The following is a 20,634-nucleotide window of genomic DNA, read 5'->3' on the forward strand; positions in this document are numbered from 1 at the left end:
GTACAATACCACTATCAGCAGTTGCTGGACTGACTTTATCCCTTCCAGCTCAACATTCGAATGCGATTCTCTCATAAACAGCCATCCATCCTTTAACAAGCCTCACCCGTGCATGGCTGTGAACCTGTCCTACACAGCAATAAACATGTCCTGCATATTCATGAGCCTTCCTGCATATTCATGAGCCTTCCTGCATTCCACTCACTGACCTGCTTATTTAAGATTCGAAACTGCACATGCATAACATTTCCAATTCCTGTCCTCTCTCTGCCTTAGTCCATTTCTCCCATTTTGTCTCTCTCTGCTGCCCTCTCTTTCTCTCTCAGCCCCCCACTCCGCCTCTCTCTCGCTCCCCCACTCCACCTTTCTCTCTCTCCCCAACTCCGCCTCTCCCTCTCTCCCCCACTGCGCCTCTCCCTCTCTCTCTCACTCCACCCCTCTAGCTCTCTGATGTATGTCCAGTGAGTTTTCAGCATGCAGCAATGGTTTTGCTGTTTCTGGCTGCTGAACATAAAACAGGATAAACTGACAGTCTAATGCAGGGATACACAACGATGGCAGTGACTATGTTACTGGATCAATAATCCTGAAGTTTGGAATAATAATCCAGAGAGCAGCAGGTTTCAGTCCCACTGTGGTTGTTTGATCTTGATGCTGTCAGATTGTTGTAAAAACCCAATTGGTTCAGTCATTAGCGTTCAGGGAAAGAAACCTGTTATCCTTCCTGGGTCTGGCCGAGATGGGACTCCTGTCCCACACTAACATGGCTGACTCTGAGTTGCTCTCCAAAGTCGCCCAACAAGACACTCAGTTCTATGAAACTGATCGAGAAAGCCATTAGCACAATCTCAGGAGACCTCAGGAGAGACAGTAAATGCTGATCTTGCCACTGATGCCACAAACTGAGAATTATAGTATCTACACCAAACAGGCCATTCAGCCCCAACAGTCCATGCTGGTGTTTCTGCTCCACACAAGCCTGAACCCACCCCTTTTCATCTCATCCTATCAGCAAATCCTTCTCTCCCTTTCTCCCTCCTGTGTTTATCCTGTTAAATACCTGATGAGCCCAGGGAAGGGAGCGCAGATAGTCTCAGTCATCTCATTATCAAAAAGGAGGAGGTGTTGGGTGTCTTACAAAGCATTAAGGTAGATATGTCCCTAGGGCCTGATGGGATCTACCCTAGAATACTGAGGGAGGCAAGGGAAGAAATTGCTGGGGCCTTGACAGAAATCTTTGCATCCTCATTGGCTACAGGTGAGGTCCCAGAGGACTGGAGAATAGCCAATGCTGTGCCTTTGTTTAAGAAGGGTGGCAAGGATAATCCAGGAAATTATAGGCTGGTGAGCCTTACGTCAGTGGGAGGGAAATTATTAGAGAGGATTCTTCGGGACAGGATTTACTCCCATTTGGAAACAAACAAACTTATTAGCGAGAGGCAGCATGGTTTTGTGAAGGGGAGGTCGTGTCTTACTAACTTGATCGAGTTTTTTGAGGAAGTGACAAAGATGATTGATGAAGGAAGGGCAGTGGATGTTATCTATCTGGACTTCAGTAAAGCCTTTGACAAGGTCCCTCATGGCAGACTGGTACAAAAGGTGAAGTCACATGGGATCAGAGGGGAGCTGGCAAGATGGATACAGAACTGGCTTGGTCATAGAAGATAAAGGGTAGCAGTGGAAGGGGGCTTTTCTGAATGGAGGGATGTGACTGGTGGTGTTCCGCAGGGATCAGTGCTGGGATCTTTGCTGTTTGTAGTATATATAAATGATTTGGAAGAAAATATAGCTGGTCTGATTAGTAAGTTTGTGGACGACACAAAGGTTGGTGGAGTTGCGGAGAGTGATGAGGATTGTCAGAGGATACAGCAGGATATAGATCGGTTGGAGACTTGGGCGGAGAAATGGCAGATGGAGTTTAATCTGGACAAATGTGAGGTAATGCATTTTGGAAGGTCTAATGCAGGTGGGAAGTATACAGTAAATGGCAGATCCCTTAGGAGTATTGACAGGTAGAGAGATCTGGGCGTACAGGTCCACAGGTCACTGAAAGTGGCAACGCAGGTGGATAAGGTAGTTAAGAAGGCATACGGCATGCTTGCCTTCATCGGTCGGGGCATAGAGTATAAAAATTTGCAAGTCATGTTGCAGCTGTACAGAACCTTAAGTTAGGCCACACTTAGAATATTGCGTGCAATTCTGGTCGCCACACTACCAGAAGGACGTGGAGGCTTTGGAGAGGGTACAGAAGAGGTTTACCAGGATGTTGCCTGGTCTGGAGGGCATTAGCCTCCAGGAGAGGTTGGATAAACTCGGATTGTTTTCACTGGAACGACGGAGGTGGAGGGGTGACATGATAGAGGTTTACAAAGTTATGAGCGGCATGGACAGAGTGGATAGTCAGAAGCTTTTTCCCAGGGTGGAAGAGTCAGTCACTAGGGGACATAAGTTTAAGGTGTGAGGGGCAAAGTTTAGAGGGGATGTGCGAGGCAAGTTCTTTACACAGAGGGTGGTGAGTGCCTGGAACTTGTTGCCGGGGGAGGTGGTGGAAGCAGGTACCACAGAGATGTTTAAGAGGCATCTTGACAAATACATGAATAGGATGGGAATAGAGGGATATGGGCCCCGGAAGTGCAGAAGGTTATAGTTTGGGCAGGCATCAAGATCGGCGCAGGCTTGGAGGGCCGAATGGCCTGTTCCTGTGCTGTACTGTTCTTTGTTCCTTGTACTCACCTCAAGCCTTCCCGATGGGAGCAAGTTCTATATTCTCAGCACTCTCTGGGTACAGATGTTTCTCCTCAATTCCCGAATGAATTTATCAAGGACTATCTTACATTTATTGCCCCTAGTTTTAGTCTCTCCCACACGTGGAAACATTCTCCACATCTACCCTGTCAAACTATTTCATAATATTGAAGACCTTTATCAGGTCACCCCTCAGTCGTCCGGAGAAACAGGCCCCAACCTGTTCAGCCTTTTCTAATAGTTATAATCTCTCAGTTCCACGACCATCCTTGTAAATCTGAATAAAAATTCATCAAGTTACACTTCACTGCAGCAGAGGTAGAAGTGGCCATGCTTTGGAATTGGAGTTAGGATAAAGGGAGACTAGAATACAAGGATTTTAGAATGAATGCAATTGAGGGAGAGGTTGAGATTTCAGGAATCTGCTCTGTCCCACTCTCCACATGAGACACTCAAAGTGTAGGGGTAGGAAGGAACTCAATGTGTTGGCCTCAAGCCTGGAAGCTGCAGGTCTCTCTCCCGGGTGACCGGACTCCACGCTCTGTGCATGAGTATTCCACTGTAACGCTGCCTAAGATGCATGCAGTTAAATATTAACACAGTCCTCCCAATCTGCTGACGTGCACAAATGAGATAAATTCCTTCTGAGCCGCTGGACTTTGTCCCCATTTCTTCCCAGATGCAGCCGATCCACTACTCTGGGCTCACTCGCTGTCACATTCACCTGTGCACCTTGGAACTGAGATTTACAGCTTCTCGCATGACGTACTCTGTCCCTCAATGCTCAGTAGGGTGTCACATACCAGCAAAACAGCGAGGAGGGTAAACAGAGCCCACAACAAGGAGCAGCGTTCGAGTGTTATGGGCTCGATTGATGTCCCAATTGTAGCAGACATATGGACACTCCTAACCCCTGTCTCTGATATCTACAGGTCACAGGCTTTTTAAAGCGATGGAACGGGGTGAAATTCGGAAGATGTGGGAACTTGAGATCAGGGCTTGTCTGTACACTCTCAAACCACGAACAGTAACACTCTGATATAACCCACACCCATCACTGTAACACGCTGATATAACCCACACCCCTCACTGTAACACTCTGATATAACCCACACCCCTCACTGTAACACTCTGATATATCCCACACCCCTCACTGTAACATTTAGACATAACCCACACCCCTCACTGTAATACGCTGATATAACCCACACCCTTCACTGTAACACTTAGATATAACCCACACCCCTCACTGTAACACTCTGATATAACCCACACCCATCACTGTAACACGCTGATATAACCCACACCCCTCACTCTAACACTCTGATATAACCCACACCCCTCACTGTAACACGCTGATATAACCCACACCCCTCACTGTAACACTCTGATATAACCCACACCCCTCACTGTAACACTCTGATATAACCCACACCCCTCACTGTAACACTCTGATATAACCCACACCCCTCACTCTAACATGCTGATATAACCCACACCCCTCACTCTAACATGCTGATATAACCCACACCCCTCACTCTAACATGCTGATATAACCCACACCCCTCACTGTAACACTCTGATATAACCCACACCCCTCACTCTAACACTCTGATATAACCCACACCCATCACTGTAACACGCTGTTATAACCCACACCCATCACTGTAACACTCTGATATAACCCACACCCCTCACTGTAACACTCTGATATAACCCACACCCCTCACTGTAACACTCTGATATAACCCACACCCCTCACTGTAACACTCTGATATAACCCACACCCCTCACTGTAACACGCTGATATAACCCACACCCCTCACTGTAACACTCTGATATAACCCACACCCCTCACTCTAACACTCTGATATAACCCACACCCCTCACTGTAACACTCTGATATAACCCACACCCCTCACTCTAACACTCTGATATAACCCACACCCCTCACTCTAACACTCTGATATAACCCACACCCCTCACTGTAACACTCTGATATAACCCACACCCCTCACTGTAACACTCTGATATAACCCACACCCCTCACTGTAACACTCTGATATAACCCACACCCATCACTGTAACACTCTGATATAACCCACACCCCTCACTCTAACACTCTGATATAACCCACACCCCTCACTGTAACACTCTGATATAACCCACACCCCTCACTGTAACACTCTGATATAACCCACACCCCTCACTGTAACACTCTGATATAACCCACACCCCTCACTGTAACACTCTGATATACCCCACACCCCTCACTGTAACACTCTGATATAACCCACACCCCTCACTGTAACACTCTGATATAACCCACACCCCTCACTGTAACACTCTGATATAACCCACACCCCTCACTGTAACACTCTGATATAACCCACACCCCTCACTGTAACACACTGATATAACCCACACCCCTCACTGTAACACTCTGAAATAACCCACACCCATCACTCTAACACTCTGATATAACCCACACCCCTCACTCTAACACTCTGATATAACCCACACCCCTCACTGTAACACTCTGAAATAACCCACACCCATCACTCTAACACTCTGATATAACCCACACCCCTCACTGTAACACTCTGATATAACCCACACCCCTCACTCTAACACTCTGATATAACCCACACCCCTCACTCTAACATGCTGATATAACCCACACCCCTCACTGTAACACTCTGATATAACCCACACCCCTCACTGTAACACTCTGATATAACCCACACCCCTCACTGTAACACTCTGATATAACCCACACCCCTCACTGTAACACTCTGATATAACCCACACCCCTCACTCTAACACTCTGATATAACCCACACCCCTCACTCTAACATGCTGATATAACCCACACCCCTCACTGTAACACTCTGATATAACCCACACCCCTCACTGTAACACTCTGATATAACCCACACCCCTCACTGTAACACTCTGATATAACCCACACCCCTCACTGTAACACTCTGATATAACCCACACCCCTCACTGTAACACGCTGATATAACCCACACCCCTCACTCTAACATGCTGATATAACCCACACCCCTCACTGTAACACTCTGATATAACCCACACCCCTCACTCTAACACTCTGATATAACCCACACCCATCACTGTAACACTCTGATATAACCCACACCCCTCACTGTAACACTCTGATATAACCCACACCCCTCACTCTAACATGCTGATATAACCCACACCCCTCACTCTAACACTCTGATATAACCCACACCCCTCACTGTAACACTCTGATATAACCCACACCCCTCACTGTAACACTCTGATATAACCCACACCCCTCACTGTAACACTCTGATATAACCCACACCCCTCACTGTAACACTCTGATATAACCCACACCCCTCACTGTAACACTCTGATATATCCCACACCCCTCACTGTAACACTCTGATATAACCCACACCCCTCACTGTAATACTCTGATATAACCCACACCCCTCACTCTAACATGCTGATATAACCCACACCCCTCACTGTAACACTCTGATATAACTCACACCCCTCACTGTAACACTCTGATATAACCCACACCCCTCACTGTAACACTCTGATATAACCCACACCCCTCACTGTAACACTCTGATATAACCCACACCCCTCACTCTAACACTCTGATGTAACCCACACCCATCACTGTAACACTCTGATATAACCCACACCCTTCACTGTAACACTCTGATATAACCCACACCCCTCACTGTAACACTTAGATATAACCCACACCCATCACTGTAACACTCTGATATAACCCACACCCCTCACTGTAACACTCTGATATAACCCACACCCCTCACTCTAACACTCTGATATAACCCACACGCCTCACTCTAACACTCTGATATAACCCACACCCCTCACTGTAACACTCTGATATAACCCACACCCCTCACTCTAACACTCTGATATAACCCACACCCCTCACTGTAACACTCTGATATAACCCACACCCCTCACTCTAACATGCTGATATAACCCACACGCCTCACTCTAACACTCTGATATAACCCACACCCCTCACTCTAACATGCTGATATAACCCACACCCCTCACTGTAACACTCTGATATAACCCACACCCCTCACTCTAACACTCAGATATAACCCACACCCCTCACTCTAACACTCTGATATAACCCACACCCCTCACTCTAACATGCTGATATAACCCACACCCCTCACTCTAACATGCTGATATAACCCACACCCCTCACTGTAACACTCTGATATAACCCACACCCCTCACTCTAACACTCTGATATAACCCACACCCCTCACTCTAACATGCTGATATAACCCACACCCCTCACTCTAACACCCTGATATAACCCACACCCCTCACTGTAACACTCTGATATAACCCACACCCCTCACTGTAACACTCTGATATAACCCACACCCCTCACTCTAACACTCTGATATAACCCACACCCCTCACTCTAACACTCTGATATAACCCACACCCCTCACTCTAACACTCTGATATAACCCACACCCCTCACTCTAACACTCTGATATAACCCACACCCCTCACTGTAACACGCTGATATAACCCACACCCCTCACTCTAACACTCTGATATAACCCACACCCCTCACTCTAACACTCTGATGTAACCCACACCCCTCACTCTAACATGCTGATATAACCCACACCCCTCACTCTAACATGCTGATATAACCCACACCCCTCACTGTAACACTCTGATATAACCCACACCCCTCACTCTAACATGCTGATATAACCCACACCCCTCACTGTAACACTCTGATATAACCCACACCCCTCACTGTAACACTCTGATATAACCCACACCCCTCACTGTAACACTCTGATATAACCCACACCCCTCACTCTAACATGCTGATATAACCCACACCCCTCACTCTAACACTCTGATATAACCCACACCCCTCACTCTAACATGCTGATATAACCCACACCCCTCACTCTAACATGCTGATATAACCCACACCCCTCACTCTAACATGCTGATATAACCCACACCCCTCACTGTAACACTCTGATATAACCCACACCCCTCACTCTAACACTCTGATATAACCCACACCCCTCACTCTAACACTCTGATATAACCCACACCCCTCACTCTAACACTCTGATATAACCCACACCCCTCACTCTAACACTCTGATATAACCCACACCCCTCACTCTAACACTCTGATATAACCCACACCCCTCACTGTAACACTCTGATGTAACCCACACCCCTCACTCTAACATGCTGATATAACCCACACCCCTCACTCTAACATGCTGATATAACCCACACCCCTCACTGTAACACTCTGATATAACCCACACCCCTCACTCTAACACTCTGATATAACCCACACCCCTCACTGTAACACTCTGATATAACCCACACCCCTCACTCTAACATGCTGATATAACCCACACCCCTCACTGTAACACTCTGATATAACCCACACCCCTCACTCTAACACTCTGATATAACCCACACCCCTCACTGTAACACTCTGATATAACCCACACCCCTCACTCTAACACTCTGATATAACCCACACCCCTCACTCTAACACTCTGATATAACCCACACCCCTCACTCTAACATGCTGATATAACCCACACCCCTCACTCTAACATGCTGATATAACCCACACCCCTCACTCTAACATGCTGATATAACCCACACCCCTCACTCTAACATGCTGATATAACCCACACCCCTCACTGTAACACTCTGATATAACCCACACCCCTCACTGTAACACTCTGATATAACCCACACCCCTCACTCTAACATGCTGATATAACCCACACCCCTCACTCTAACACTCTGATATAACCCACACCCCTCACTGTAACACTCTGATATAACCCACACCCCTCACTCTAACATGCTGATATAACCCACACCCCTCACTCTAACATGCTGATATAACCCACACCCCTCACTCTAACACTCTGATATAACCCACACCCCTCACTCTAACATGCTGATATAACCCACACCCCTCACTCTAACACTCTGATATAACCCACACCCCTCACTGTAACACTCTGATATAACCCACACCCCTCACTCTAACATGCTGATATAACCCACACCCCTCACTCTAACATGCTGATATAACCCACACCCCTCACTCTAACACTCTGATATAACCCACACCCCTCACTGTAACACTCTGATATAACCCACACCCCTCACTCTAACACTCTGATATAACCCACACCCCTCACTCTAACACTCTGATATAACCCACACCCCTCACTCTAACATGCTGATATAACCCACACCCCTCACTCTAACATGCTGATATAACCCACACCCCTCACTCTAACACTCTGATATAACCCACACCCCTCACTGTAACACTCTGATATAACCCACACCCCTCACTCTAACACTCTGATATAACCCACACCCCTCACTCTAACAATCTGATATAACCCACACCCCTCACTCTAACATGCTGATATAACCCACACCCCTCACTCTAACATGCTGATATAACCCACACCCCTCACTCTAACATGCTGATATAACCCACACCCCTCACTGTAACACTCTGATATAACCCACACCCCTCACTGTAACACTCTGATATAACCCACACCCCTCACTCTAACATGCTGATATAACCCACACCCCTCACTCTCACACGCTGATATAACCCACACCCCTCACTGTAACACTCTGATATAACCCACACCCCTCACTCTAACATGCTGATATAACCCACACCCCTCACTCTAACACTCTGATATAACCCACACCCCTCACTCTAACATGCTGATATAACCCACACCCCTCACTCTAACACTCTGATATAACCCACACCCCTCACTGTAACACTCTGATATAACCCACACCCCTCACTCTAACATGCTGATATAACCCACACCCCTCACTCTAACATGCTGATATAACCCACACCCCTCACTCTAACACTCTGATATAACCCACACCCCTCACTGTAACACTCTGATATAACCCACACCCCTCACTCTAACACTCTGATATAACCCACACCCCTCACTCTAACACTCTGATATAACCCACACCCCTCACTCTAACATGCTGATATAACCCACACCCCTCACTCTAACATGCTGATATAACCCACACCCCTCACTCTAACACTCTGATATAACCCACACCCCTCACTGTAACACTCTGATATAACCCACACCCCTCACTCTAACACTCTGATATAACCCACACCCCTCACTGTAACACTCTGATATAACCCACACCCCTCACTCTAACACTCTGATATAACCCACACCCCTCACTCTAACACTCTGATATAACCCACACCCCTCACTCTAACATGCTGATATAACCCACACCCCTCACTCTAACATGCTGATATAACCCACACCCCTCACTCTAACATGCTGATATAACCCACACCCCTCACTGTAACACTCTGATATAACCCACACCCCTCACTGTAACACTCTGATATAACCCACACCCCTCACTCTAACACTCTGATATAACCCACACCCCTCACTCTCACACGCTGATATAACCCACACCCCTCACTGTAACACTCTGATATAACCCACACCCCTCACTCTAACAAGCTGATATAACCCACACCCCTCACTGTAACTCTGATCTCTCCCACATCCCTCACTGCCATCCTGTTTGTAATCAATTGCCCAGTTCCTCTTAGTGGTGTGATGTCAGCACAATCTACATACAGACTGGAATTTAATGGGAGGTAATGTTGCAGCACACCATCTCTCCCTCGATCTCTTGGCACAGTGAGAGACTGAGACTATCGAAAAGTTGAAGAGACATCTTTACGTAAGGCAGTGGCTGCAAGACTTCCAGCAGAAATCTCGTGAATCATTGACCAGGATTCACACTGTGCTCTCCCTCTCCATGCCCACACTATACCTGTTCCCACTCACCTGACAGTCTGAGGCTGCCCTTCCACCTGCCCGCTTCCCGAGCTTTCCTGAAAAAGAGCAGACGGAGACGTGTTGAAAGATCTAAGCCTGGAACCCAGGGGAGACAAGATGGAATGATCGGAATGGGGAATTCTTGGAAGCTGTCAGTTCATGAGACTTTGACTCAGCAAGTCGACACTGGGTCCTAAACTCCACCTGGTTTCATCTTTTCTAAACCAGTCGAATTGTTTCATGAAAAGTTGCCAGTCAAGTCCCTCAGTCACCTCCTAACCCATTCTCAAGCTGTCCTGGCAGCGTCTGATCAGATAGTGTCGAGGAAGCTTTACTTTGTATCTAACCTGTTTTTTATTCTTTTTTTTCTTTCGGGCTTCGGGCCCAGGCAGCCAATGCTGGATTGATGAATATGAGGGATGCAGAAGAAGCCAGAATTGGAGGAGCACGGAGATCTCGGTGGGCTGTACCAGGTTACACTGACAGGCAGGGGTGAAGCCATGCAGCAATTTCAGAAGAAGAATGAGAATTTTAAAATTGAGGTGTTGTTTAACCAGGAGCCAATGTAGGTCAGCGAGCACAGCAGGGTGATGGGTAAAAAGGACTTGGTCTGAGTTCTGGTATTTTTGCATGAGCTGAAGTTTCTGCAGGGTAGAAGATAGCAGACTAGCCAGGAGAGTGTTGGAAGCACGAAGCTGATCAGCTGAAGTCATGTTAAGGATTCGGTGCGATGCTGCCTGCACTCCTGCTGATTGGCAGCCAAGTCAGTACCTGCTGTGTCCTGTTTTCCTTTGCCAGGCGCAGCTTGATGTCCTGCAGATCGGAATCTAACTCTGCTTCCAATTGGCTCAGCTCTTTCTCAAGTGAGGTCTGGACCAATAAAAAGAGGGCACCAGAAGGACAGGTATGGTTAGGAAATGCTACAGGCTGGGCAAGAACCAACTTAAATGACACTGACTCCCGATGCTAACATAGGGACAAGGCAGTGGGCACTCTCAGATGTCCCAGACACTGAGCAGTCGTGTAGGTGATTTGCCTAACCCCTGCTGCTCGGCCATCAGCTGGCAATCCCACTGCCTCTAGGATACGCTGGCATTTCTGTCTGGGATTGATTCTCTCTCTCTATTTTGCCCCATTTCTCTCTGCCTCTCTCTCCAGCTATCTCTAACCCTGTCTCTCTCTCTCTATCTCTCGCTCTCCGTCTGTCTCTCTCCAACTCTCTTTCCCATCTCACTCTCTGCATCTCTCTCTCCGCCCTTCTCTCCATTCATCTGTCTATCCCTAACTCTCTCTCTCCATCAGTCCCTCTCCAAATCCCTCTAACCCTGCTTCTCACCCTTTTTCTCTTTCACTCAATCTCTTTCATGCCAGTTCTTACTTCCTCTCTCCACCTGTTTCTCCGTCGATAATCTCTATCTCTGACTCCATCTGCCTTCCTGTCTCTCTGGAAAATATTCCTGTCACTGGTGCAGCCACAGTGGGCTCGGATCTCCATCCACCCCACCCCGACCCGAACTCTCCCTCCATCCCTCCACCCCACCCCGACTCGAACTCTCCCTCCACCCCGACCCGAACTCTCCCTCCATCTCTCCATCCCACCCTGACCCGAACTCTCCCTCCATCCCTCCATCCCACCCCGACCCGCACTCTCCCTGCACCCCGACCCGAACTCTCCCTCCATCCCTCCACCCCACCCCGACCCGAACTCTCCCTCCACTTCGACCCGAACTCTCCCTCCATCCCTCCATCCCACCCTGACCCGAACTCTCCCTCCATCCCTCCACCCCACCCCGACTCGAACTCTCCCTCCACCCCGACCCAAACTCTCCCTCCATCTCTCCATCCCACCCTGACCCGAACTCTCCCTCCATCCCTCCATCCCACCCCGACCCGCACTCTCCCTCCACCCCGACCCGAACTCTCCCTCCACCCCGACCCGAACTCTCCCTCCATCCCTCCACCCCACCCCGACCCGAACTCTCCCTCCACTCCGACCCGAACTCTCCCTCCATCCCTCCATCCCACCCTGACCCGAACTCTCCCTCCATCCCTTCATCCCACCCCGACCTGAACTCTCCCTCCACCCCGACCCGAACTCTCCCTCCACCCCGACCCGAACTCTCCCTCCATCCCACCACCCCACCCCTCCCCTCTCCCACCACACCACCCTTCCCTCCCTCTGACCTACCCCACCCCTGCCTTTGACCAACTCCCTGTCACCTCTCCTCCTCCCTCTGCACTCCCCCAGCCTGAGCTCCCTACTCCGTTTTTTTGTTATGAGCTGCCAGGGAGATTTCTGCCTGCAGTGGCAACAGAGCAGGAGTTGCCAAGAGCCATTTTGTCCAGTGCAGGGGCCATGTAGGTATGTTGGCACCTTCAGTGGCAAAAAGTGGCACCAGGAATTCAGCGCAAGTGAGGACCCCAATGCTGTGTGCGGCACAGCGGAGTGGAAGCTCCAGAGGACGGGTTTGTATCCAGAGAGCAGCCTTCCAGGAGTCAATTAGAACAGACTCCCGGCTGAGTCCTCACCTCACCTCACCTCACTGTCGACCATCACCACTGTCACTGGCTGACTGTGCTGCACCACCCAAGTATCAGGGTAGAACCAAACACTCGTCTGAGAAAAGCTTCTAGACTGAGAGAGGAGACGGGGTGGACAGGGAGTGAAAATATTCAGCAGTCTCTTACCTCAACCGAGTTGGACAGTCGCCGGACCGTAGAGTTCAGAACTGATGACTCGGCCTGAGTTTACAGAAAAATGGAGCACCGTTACTGGAAGCAGTGGGGGTCAACAAACAGTAGCCACCGAGTGACCCCTCTCCCCAGCGCCCTGTATCTTAGACTCTGCAAAGCCCCACAGATCCTTGACCTTTCAAGGTTCAGGGTCCAGTGGTCAAACTGGCTCATGTCGGGAAAGGCTCTGAAAGTGTGAAACTACACAAGCTTCATGTGACCCAGTGCAGAACGGAAGCTTCTATCAAGAGGCTGCCATATGGCAGAGAGCAAGTGAGGAGTCACAGCCTCACACACTGATCCCCTTCTGGAGAAACTCACGTCTCGAGGTGCAGCACAGATTACTAACAGTGAGAAAGCTCCTCATCGAACACTACAGAGAGAGGGGGGGGCAGGGTGAGGGGGGGGCCAGAGAGAGGGGGGGGGGGGCCAGGGCGAGAGGGGGGGCCAGGGCGAGAGGGGGCCAGGGCGAGAGGGGGCCAGGGCGAGGGGGGGCAGGGCGAGGGGGGGCCAGGGCGAGCAGGGTGAGGGGGGGCAGGGCGAGGGGGAGCAGAGCGAGAGGGGAGCAGGGCGAAGGGGGGCAGGGCAAAAGGGGGCAGGGCGAGAGGGGGCAGAGCGAGGGGGCTCAGGGCGAGAGGGGGGTTAGAGAGAGTGGAGGGGTAGAGAGAGAGGAGGGGTAGAGAGAGTGGAGGGGTAGAGAGAGTGGAGGGGTAGAGAGAGTGGCATCAAGAGGATGCAGAGAGGGGGAAACAGAGAGGAGGACACAGAGAGAGAGGGGGAGATAGAGAGAGAGGGCAGAGAGAGGGGGTTAGAGAGAGAGGACAGAGAGAGGGGGATAGAGAGAGAGGGCAGAGAGAGAGGGCAGTGAGAGGGGGATAGAGAGAGAGGGGCATAGAGGGGAATAGCGAGAGAGGGGAATAGAGAGAGGGGGGAATACAGAGAGAGTGGGAGAGAGCAAGAGGGGCATAGAGAGTGAGGGGCATAAAGGGGGGATAGAGAGAGGGGGGATTGGGAGGAGATAGGGATAGAGTGGGATAGAGAGAGGGAGGGATAGAGAAAGGGATGGAGAGTGGGGGAGCGGTTGGGGGAGCGGTTGGGGGAGAGGGGTGGGGCATGGGTCAGGGAGGGACACAGGATAGAGACAGAGGGATAGAGAGAGAGGGGGATAGAGAGAGGTGGAGAGAGAGAGGGGGAGAGAGAGAGGGGGCGAGAGAGAGGGGGGGAGAGAGGGAGGGGGGAGAGAGGGAGGGGGGAGAGAGGAAGGGGGAGGAGAGAGGGGGGGAGAGGGGCAGGGCATGGGTCAGGGAGGGACACAGAAGGATAGAGACAGAGGGATAGAGAGAGAGGGGGATAGAGAGAGGGGGATAGAGAGAGGGGGAGAGAGAGAGGGGAAAGAGAGAGGGAGGGGGAGAGAGAGGGAGGGGGAGAGAGAGGGAGAGAGAGGGGGAGAGAGAGGGGGGAGAGAGGGGGGAGAGAGAGCGGGGGAGAGATATAGTGATAGAGAGTGGGGTAGAGAGTGAAGTAGCGAGCGGGGTTGTGAGTGGGGCCAAGAGTTGAGTAGAGAGTGGGTTAATGAGTGGGATACAGGGAGGGATACAGAGGGATAGAGACAGAGAGCAGAGAGGGGGGAATAGAGAGAGAGGGAGAGAGAGAGACAGAGAGGGATTGTGATCGAGAGAGGCAGAGAGAGATAGAGGGAGAGAGAGATAAAGAAAGTGGGAGGAGAAAGAGGATGAATAACAGAGACACAGAGAGGGGAACTGACCTGTTGCTCGGGCCCCAGGACTGTCACCTCTCTTGGCTCATACTCGAAGATACTCCTGTGTTGTGCCTGCAGTCTGTGGCCTTCACTCTCCAGCCCTCCGAGTTCCAGCTCCCTCCTGCAGCCCAAAGAGGAAATGCCAAATAATGTCTTATGGTTGCTCAGGGAGATGAGTGCTGAGTCTGAGCGTTAGTTGGTGAAACTCCACATTTCCCAACATGTTGAGACTCCAGTCTGGGGCTGAAGTGAATACAAACACATCGCTGGCATTCCACAGTCAGTGTTTCATCGTTCGCTCAGAGTAAAGAATCTTTCAGCTTCCTCCAGCGCTCTCTATTCTCTGCAGCTTTGCCTGCTGTCATAAAGGGACTTCAGCCTCTATCCCTCCTCTTTCTGGGAACAGCAGGAAGCCATTCAGCTCTCTGCCTGCTCAGAAGGGAGCAGCAGGAGGGATATGGGGAGTGGAAGGGGAGAGGGGCAAGAGTGAGGAACAGGGTATAGGGAGGGCGAGGGGGAGAATGGGAGGGGATGAGGGGATGCCATGATCTCAGTCAGCTGCAGGGTCCGGGGTCTCGTCCCCGAATTGGGCACCGTGCTATTAAAGGAATGCTTGGAGCTTCACCTACTGAGAAAAGGTGCATTCGCCTGGAATCGGAATTTAACCCTTCCACTGCCTGTGACTCTCATCAGAAGCAAAATTCTCCCTTGTGTCTGGTCTTTCCAGCAACATGCATTCCACAACACGCAAGATAATTCCAAATGTGAGAAATACAGCTGGTGTCATTGAAAAGGAATTTGTGTCGGCTAAAGGGTGGAGAAATTAACCCTTGGCTGTTCTGAACCTCCAGTGATATCAAACTTTCCCATTCTACCTACCAGTGATTGAGGGTGAAATCTGGCTGCACAATGTCAGCTCCTTCTGTCAAACCATGGGCCAGGTCGCTGAACTGGGACTCCACTGAAAGAGAAGAGATTGCAATAAGGACCTTTCAAATCCATCATCAAGTGCTGCAAACTCCTTAGCCATGTGCCTTTAGACCAGCGGGGTGGCGGCAGGGGAGGGCGGGGAGGTGTCAGCTGTGTCAGTGTTTAACACCCTCTCCTCTCAGTCACAAGGTGATGGGTTCAAGCCCACTCCAGGAAGAGAGGAAGCCAGGACACAACACAGCCCCTGTTCTGACATTCAGTGACATTGTGGCTGATCTGGGAGCCAATTCCACATACCAGCCTTTGTCTCCGATCCCTGAATATCTCTGGTGAACGAAAATCCTCGCAGATTTAAAATTAACCATTAATGGAGCATAAACTGCCATTTGTCGAAGAGAATTACAAACTTCTACCACCATTAATGTGAATAAGTCTTTCTAAATTTCACTGCTGAAAGGTCTGGCTCTAATCTTCAGACTATCCCCCCTAGTTCCAGTCCTGCCAGCCAGTGGAAATAATTACTCTCTATCTACCCTCTCTGTTCCCCTTGATATCTTGCAAACTTTGATCAAACTACAAATGAGATCTTGAGCTCGATAAATCGCGGCATTGAGTACAAGAACAGGGAGGTTATGCTGAAACTTATAAAGCTCTGGTTTGGCAACAACTATCGTACTGTGTCCAGTTCTGGTCACCACACTTTAGGAATGGTTCCAGGGATGACGGATTTTAGCTGCAAGGACAAACGGGGAAGCTGGGGTTATTCTCCTCGGAGCAAAGGAGATTGAGGGGATATTGGATTACAGTGTACAAGATTCTAACAAGTTTAGATAAGAACAGAAGAAGTAGGAGCAGGAGTAGGCCATTTGGCCCCTCAAGCCTGCCCCACCATTCAATAAGATCATGGCTGATCTGCCCCAGACCTCAACTCCTCTTTCGTGCCAGCTCCTCATAGCCCTCAAATCCCCGATATTCCAAAAATCTATCTATCTCCTCTTTCGTGCCAGCTCCTCATAGCCCTCAAATCCCCGATATTCCAAAAATCTATCTATCTCCTCTTTAGGGAGATCAAGAAAAGATATTCCCATTAGTTGATGGTATAAGGACGAGGGACACAGGTTTAAGGTTTTGGACACAGGATGCAGGGGGAATCTAAGGTTGCTGATGATACAAAGCTCCGAAGTATTTAGATGAGCACTTGAAAAGCCATAGCATACAAGGCTACGGGCCAAGTGCTGGAAAATGGGATTAGAATAGGTAGGTGCTTGATGGCTGGCACAGACACGATGGGCTGAAGGGCCTGTTTCTGTGCTGAATAACTCGATGACTCCGTGGGAATGGAATCTATGAGGAGGATACAGAGAGGCTGCAAAGAGATAGAGACAGGTTAAGTGAGTGAACAACAAGCTGGTAGGTGGAGTATCATGTCGGCAAGTCTGAGGTTAGTCACTGTGATCATAAGAATAGAAAAGCAGAATATTTTTTAACAGGCGTGAAACTTATAAATCTTAATCTTCAGACAGACTTGGGTGTACTTGTGTAAGGAACACAAACAGTTCGCATGCAGGTGCAGCAAGCAATTCAGAAAGCAATTGGCATGTTAGCTTTTATTGCAAGGGGATTGGAGTCCAGGAATCAAGAAATCTTGCTGCAATTGTACAGGGTTTTGGTGAGACCACATCTGGAATACTGTGCGCAGTTTTAGTCTCTATATTTAAGGAAAGATATACTCGCATCGGAAGTGGTACAGTGAAGGTTCACTCGATTGGTCCCGAGGATGACAGACTTGTCCTGTGATGAGAGGCTGAGTAAACTGGGCCTATTATCTCTGGACTTTCGAAGAATAAGAGATGATCTCATTGAAACATACAAGATTCTGAAGGGGCTTGACAGGATAGACACTGAGAGATTGTTTCCACTGGTCAGGGAATCTCGAACACAGGGGCACATTATGACTTGATGACTCAATCCCTTAAACTTCTAAATTCCAGGGAATACAACCCGAGTTTCTTTAATCTCTCCTCATAGATGAACCCTTGGAATCCAAATATCATTCTGGTAAAACTACACTGCATTCGTTCCAAGGCCAGTATGTCCTTCCTAAGGTCTGGTGCCCTGAACTGTTCACAGTAATTCAGATGTTATCTAACCAGGGCTTTGTACAGATGATGCATGATGTCTATCCTTCTCTTCTATTCCCCTACATACGAACATATGACTTCGGAGCAGGAGCAGGCCATTCAGCCCCACGAGGCTGCTCGACCATTCAACAAGATATGGATGATCTGACTGTGGGCTAAACTCCACTTTCCTTCCTGCCCCCCATAACCCTCGACTCCCTTGTAGATCAAAAATCTGACTCAGCCTTGAATATGTTCAATGACCCAGCCTCCACTGCTCTCTGGGAAAGTGAGTTCCAAAGATCAACAACTCTCTGCAAGAAGAAATTCCTCCTCATTTCCGTCTTAAAAGGGAGATCACTTCATTTGTGATTGTGCCCTCTAGTTCTAGATTCCCCCACGAGGGGAAACATCCTCTCAGCATCTACCCTGTCAAACCCCGACAGAATCTTACATGATTCAATAAGATCACCTCTCATTCTTCTAAACTCCAATGAGTATAGGCCTAACCTGCTCAACCTTTCCTTATAAAACAACCCCTTCATCCCAGGAATCAGCCGAGTGAACCTTCTCTGAACTGCTTCCAATGCAAGTATGCCCCTTCTTAAACTCGGTGACCAAAACTGTATGCAGTACTCGGTGCGATCTCAACAATGCCCTGTACAGCTGTAGCAAGACTTCCCTACTTTTATATTCCACCTCCCTTACAATAAAGGCCAACATTCCGTTTGCCTTCCAAATTACTTGCTGTACCTGCATGCTAAGTTTTTGTGATACATGTACAAGGACACCCAGATCCCTCTGTACTGCAGCATTCTGCAGTCCCTCTCCACTTAAATAGTATACTGCTTTTCTACTCTTCCAGCCAAAGTGGACAACCTCACATTTTCCCACATTACTCTCCATTTGACAAATTTTTCTCCACTCTCTTCACGTATCTCGATCCCTTTGCAGTCTCTGCTGTTTCTAGCTTTTCATGAATTACGAAGTACCCTACTCGATTCTTTTTAGTTCCAAAGTGGACGACCTCACATTTGCTTACCTTGAACTCCAGTTGCTACTGTTTTGCCCATTCACTTAATCTATTAATATCTCTTTGTAATGTTACACTTCCATGTGCACTCTTACAATGCCGCCCTTCGTTCTGTTATCAGCACATTTGGATTTGTGGCTTTCTATCCCATTATCAAAGCCATTAATAAAGAAAGTGAATATATGAGGCTCCAAAATCCTTGCAGGACACGACTCGTCCCATCCTGCCAAATGAAGAACCTGCCCTGTAACCCTACTCTCTGTCTCTTGCTACTCTGCCAATCTCCAAACCAAGTCAATAATTTACCTTCAATTCCATGAGCTTCAACTTTAGCTCACAGACTCTCAGGAGGGATTTTATCAACTGCCTTCTGGAGTCCATAGAAAAAAACATTCATAGACATTCCCCCGTCCACTGTTTCAGTCAACCTCTTCAAAAACTTCCTACAGATTTGTCAGGCATGACATACCTTTTACAAATCCATGCTGGCTCTCTGAAAATTTTCAAGATGCTCAGTCACCCTATCTTTAATTGTCGACTCGAAGAATTCCCAACAACAGAACACTCAGAGTGCAGCACTGTCAGAGGTGCTGTTTTTTGGAGGGAACGTTAAACTGAGGTCCCGGGCGGATGTAAAAGATTCCATGCCGTTATTCTGCAGAGGAGAGTGCGGGGTTATCCCCACGTCCTGTGCCATATTGATCCCTGAAGCAACATCATTAAAACAAATGAAATGATGATGATCACACTGCTGTTTGTGGGATCCTGCTGTGCCATGTTTCCTACATTACATTGTTCCTAGATATGGGAATAGTGTGGAAAAAAAGCATTGAAGTGGATGATCAGCCCTGATCGTATTGAATGGCCTACTCCTGCTCCCATGTTCCTATGTTACAACAAGAAAAATAAAATATAAGAATAAAACAACAGTCACTAGGCTTCAAAAAGTACTTGGTTGGTTGAAAGTCCTTTGGGACATCCCGGGACGGTGAAAAGTGCTGTCGGAATGAAAGTCCTTTTGTTTTTACTTGGATTAAGAAGTGAAGGAAGGCCGAAGATGAACGTACAGCACACTGGCCAGCAAGATGTCTGACGCAGGGGCACAAAGACCTTGCTGCACCAGGTATATTGTTCCTGTCTCTGACACAGGGAATCAACGAGATCCCAAACTTGCATTGACAACGATGGAGCCACTGTGCCCCCACAGTGGCTGGCCTCATGGGGAGCCATCGCTAGCTGGATACCAGTCACACACCACCAGGATGTGGACATATATCGGGCAATTCTTCATTGTCACTGGGCCAAAATCCTGCAACTCCCTCCCTGATAACACTGTGGGAGCACCTTCACCTTCACTGACTGC

General features: G+C 48.9%; 1 protein-coding gene across 9 annotated transcripts in view; it reads right to left on the minus strand.

Annotated features, from left to right (window-relative positions):
* sorbs3 (sorbin and SH3 domain containing 3) overlaps positions 1-20,634 on the minus strand; it is a 177,057-nt gene that overhangs the window by 32,057 nt on the left and 124,366 nt on the right. For 5 of the 9 annotated variants that reach the window (XM_068023211.1, XM_068023205.1, XM_068023204.1 and 2 more), the window contains 5 exons: positions 16,068-16,149; positions 15,195-15,309; positions 13,385-13,438; positions 11,468-11,566; positions 10,706-10,752 (listed from right to left, as the gene is read on the minus strand). In XM_068023211.1, coding sequence (XP_067879312.1) covers positions 10,706-10,752; positions 11,468-11,566; positions 13,385-13,438; positions 15,195-15,309; positions 16,068-16,149 — 397 coding nt within the window. Of the gene's footprint in view, positions 1-10,705; positions 10,753-11,043; positions 11,446-11,467; positions 11,567-13,384; positions 13,439-15,194; positions 15,310-16,067; positions 16,150-20,634 lie in introns of those variants that run through there. The other 4 variants (XM_068023207.1, XM_068023210.1, XM_068023208.1 and 1 more) reach the window with 4 other exon arrangements.

This window comes from Heterodontus francisci, chromosome 47 (genome assembly GCF_036365525.1).
Source record: "Heterodontus francisci isolate sHetFra1 chromosome 47, sHetFra1.hap1, whole genome shotgun sequence".
NCBI classification, from domain to species: domain Eukaryota; kingdom Metazoa; phylum Chordata; class Chondrichthyes; order Heterodontiformes; family Heterodontidae; genus Heterodontus; species Heterodontus francisci.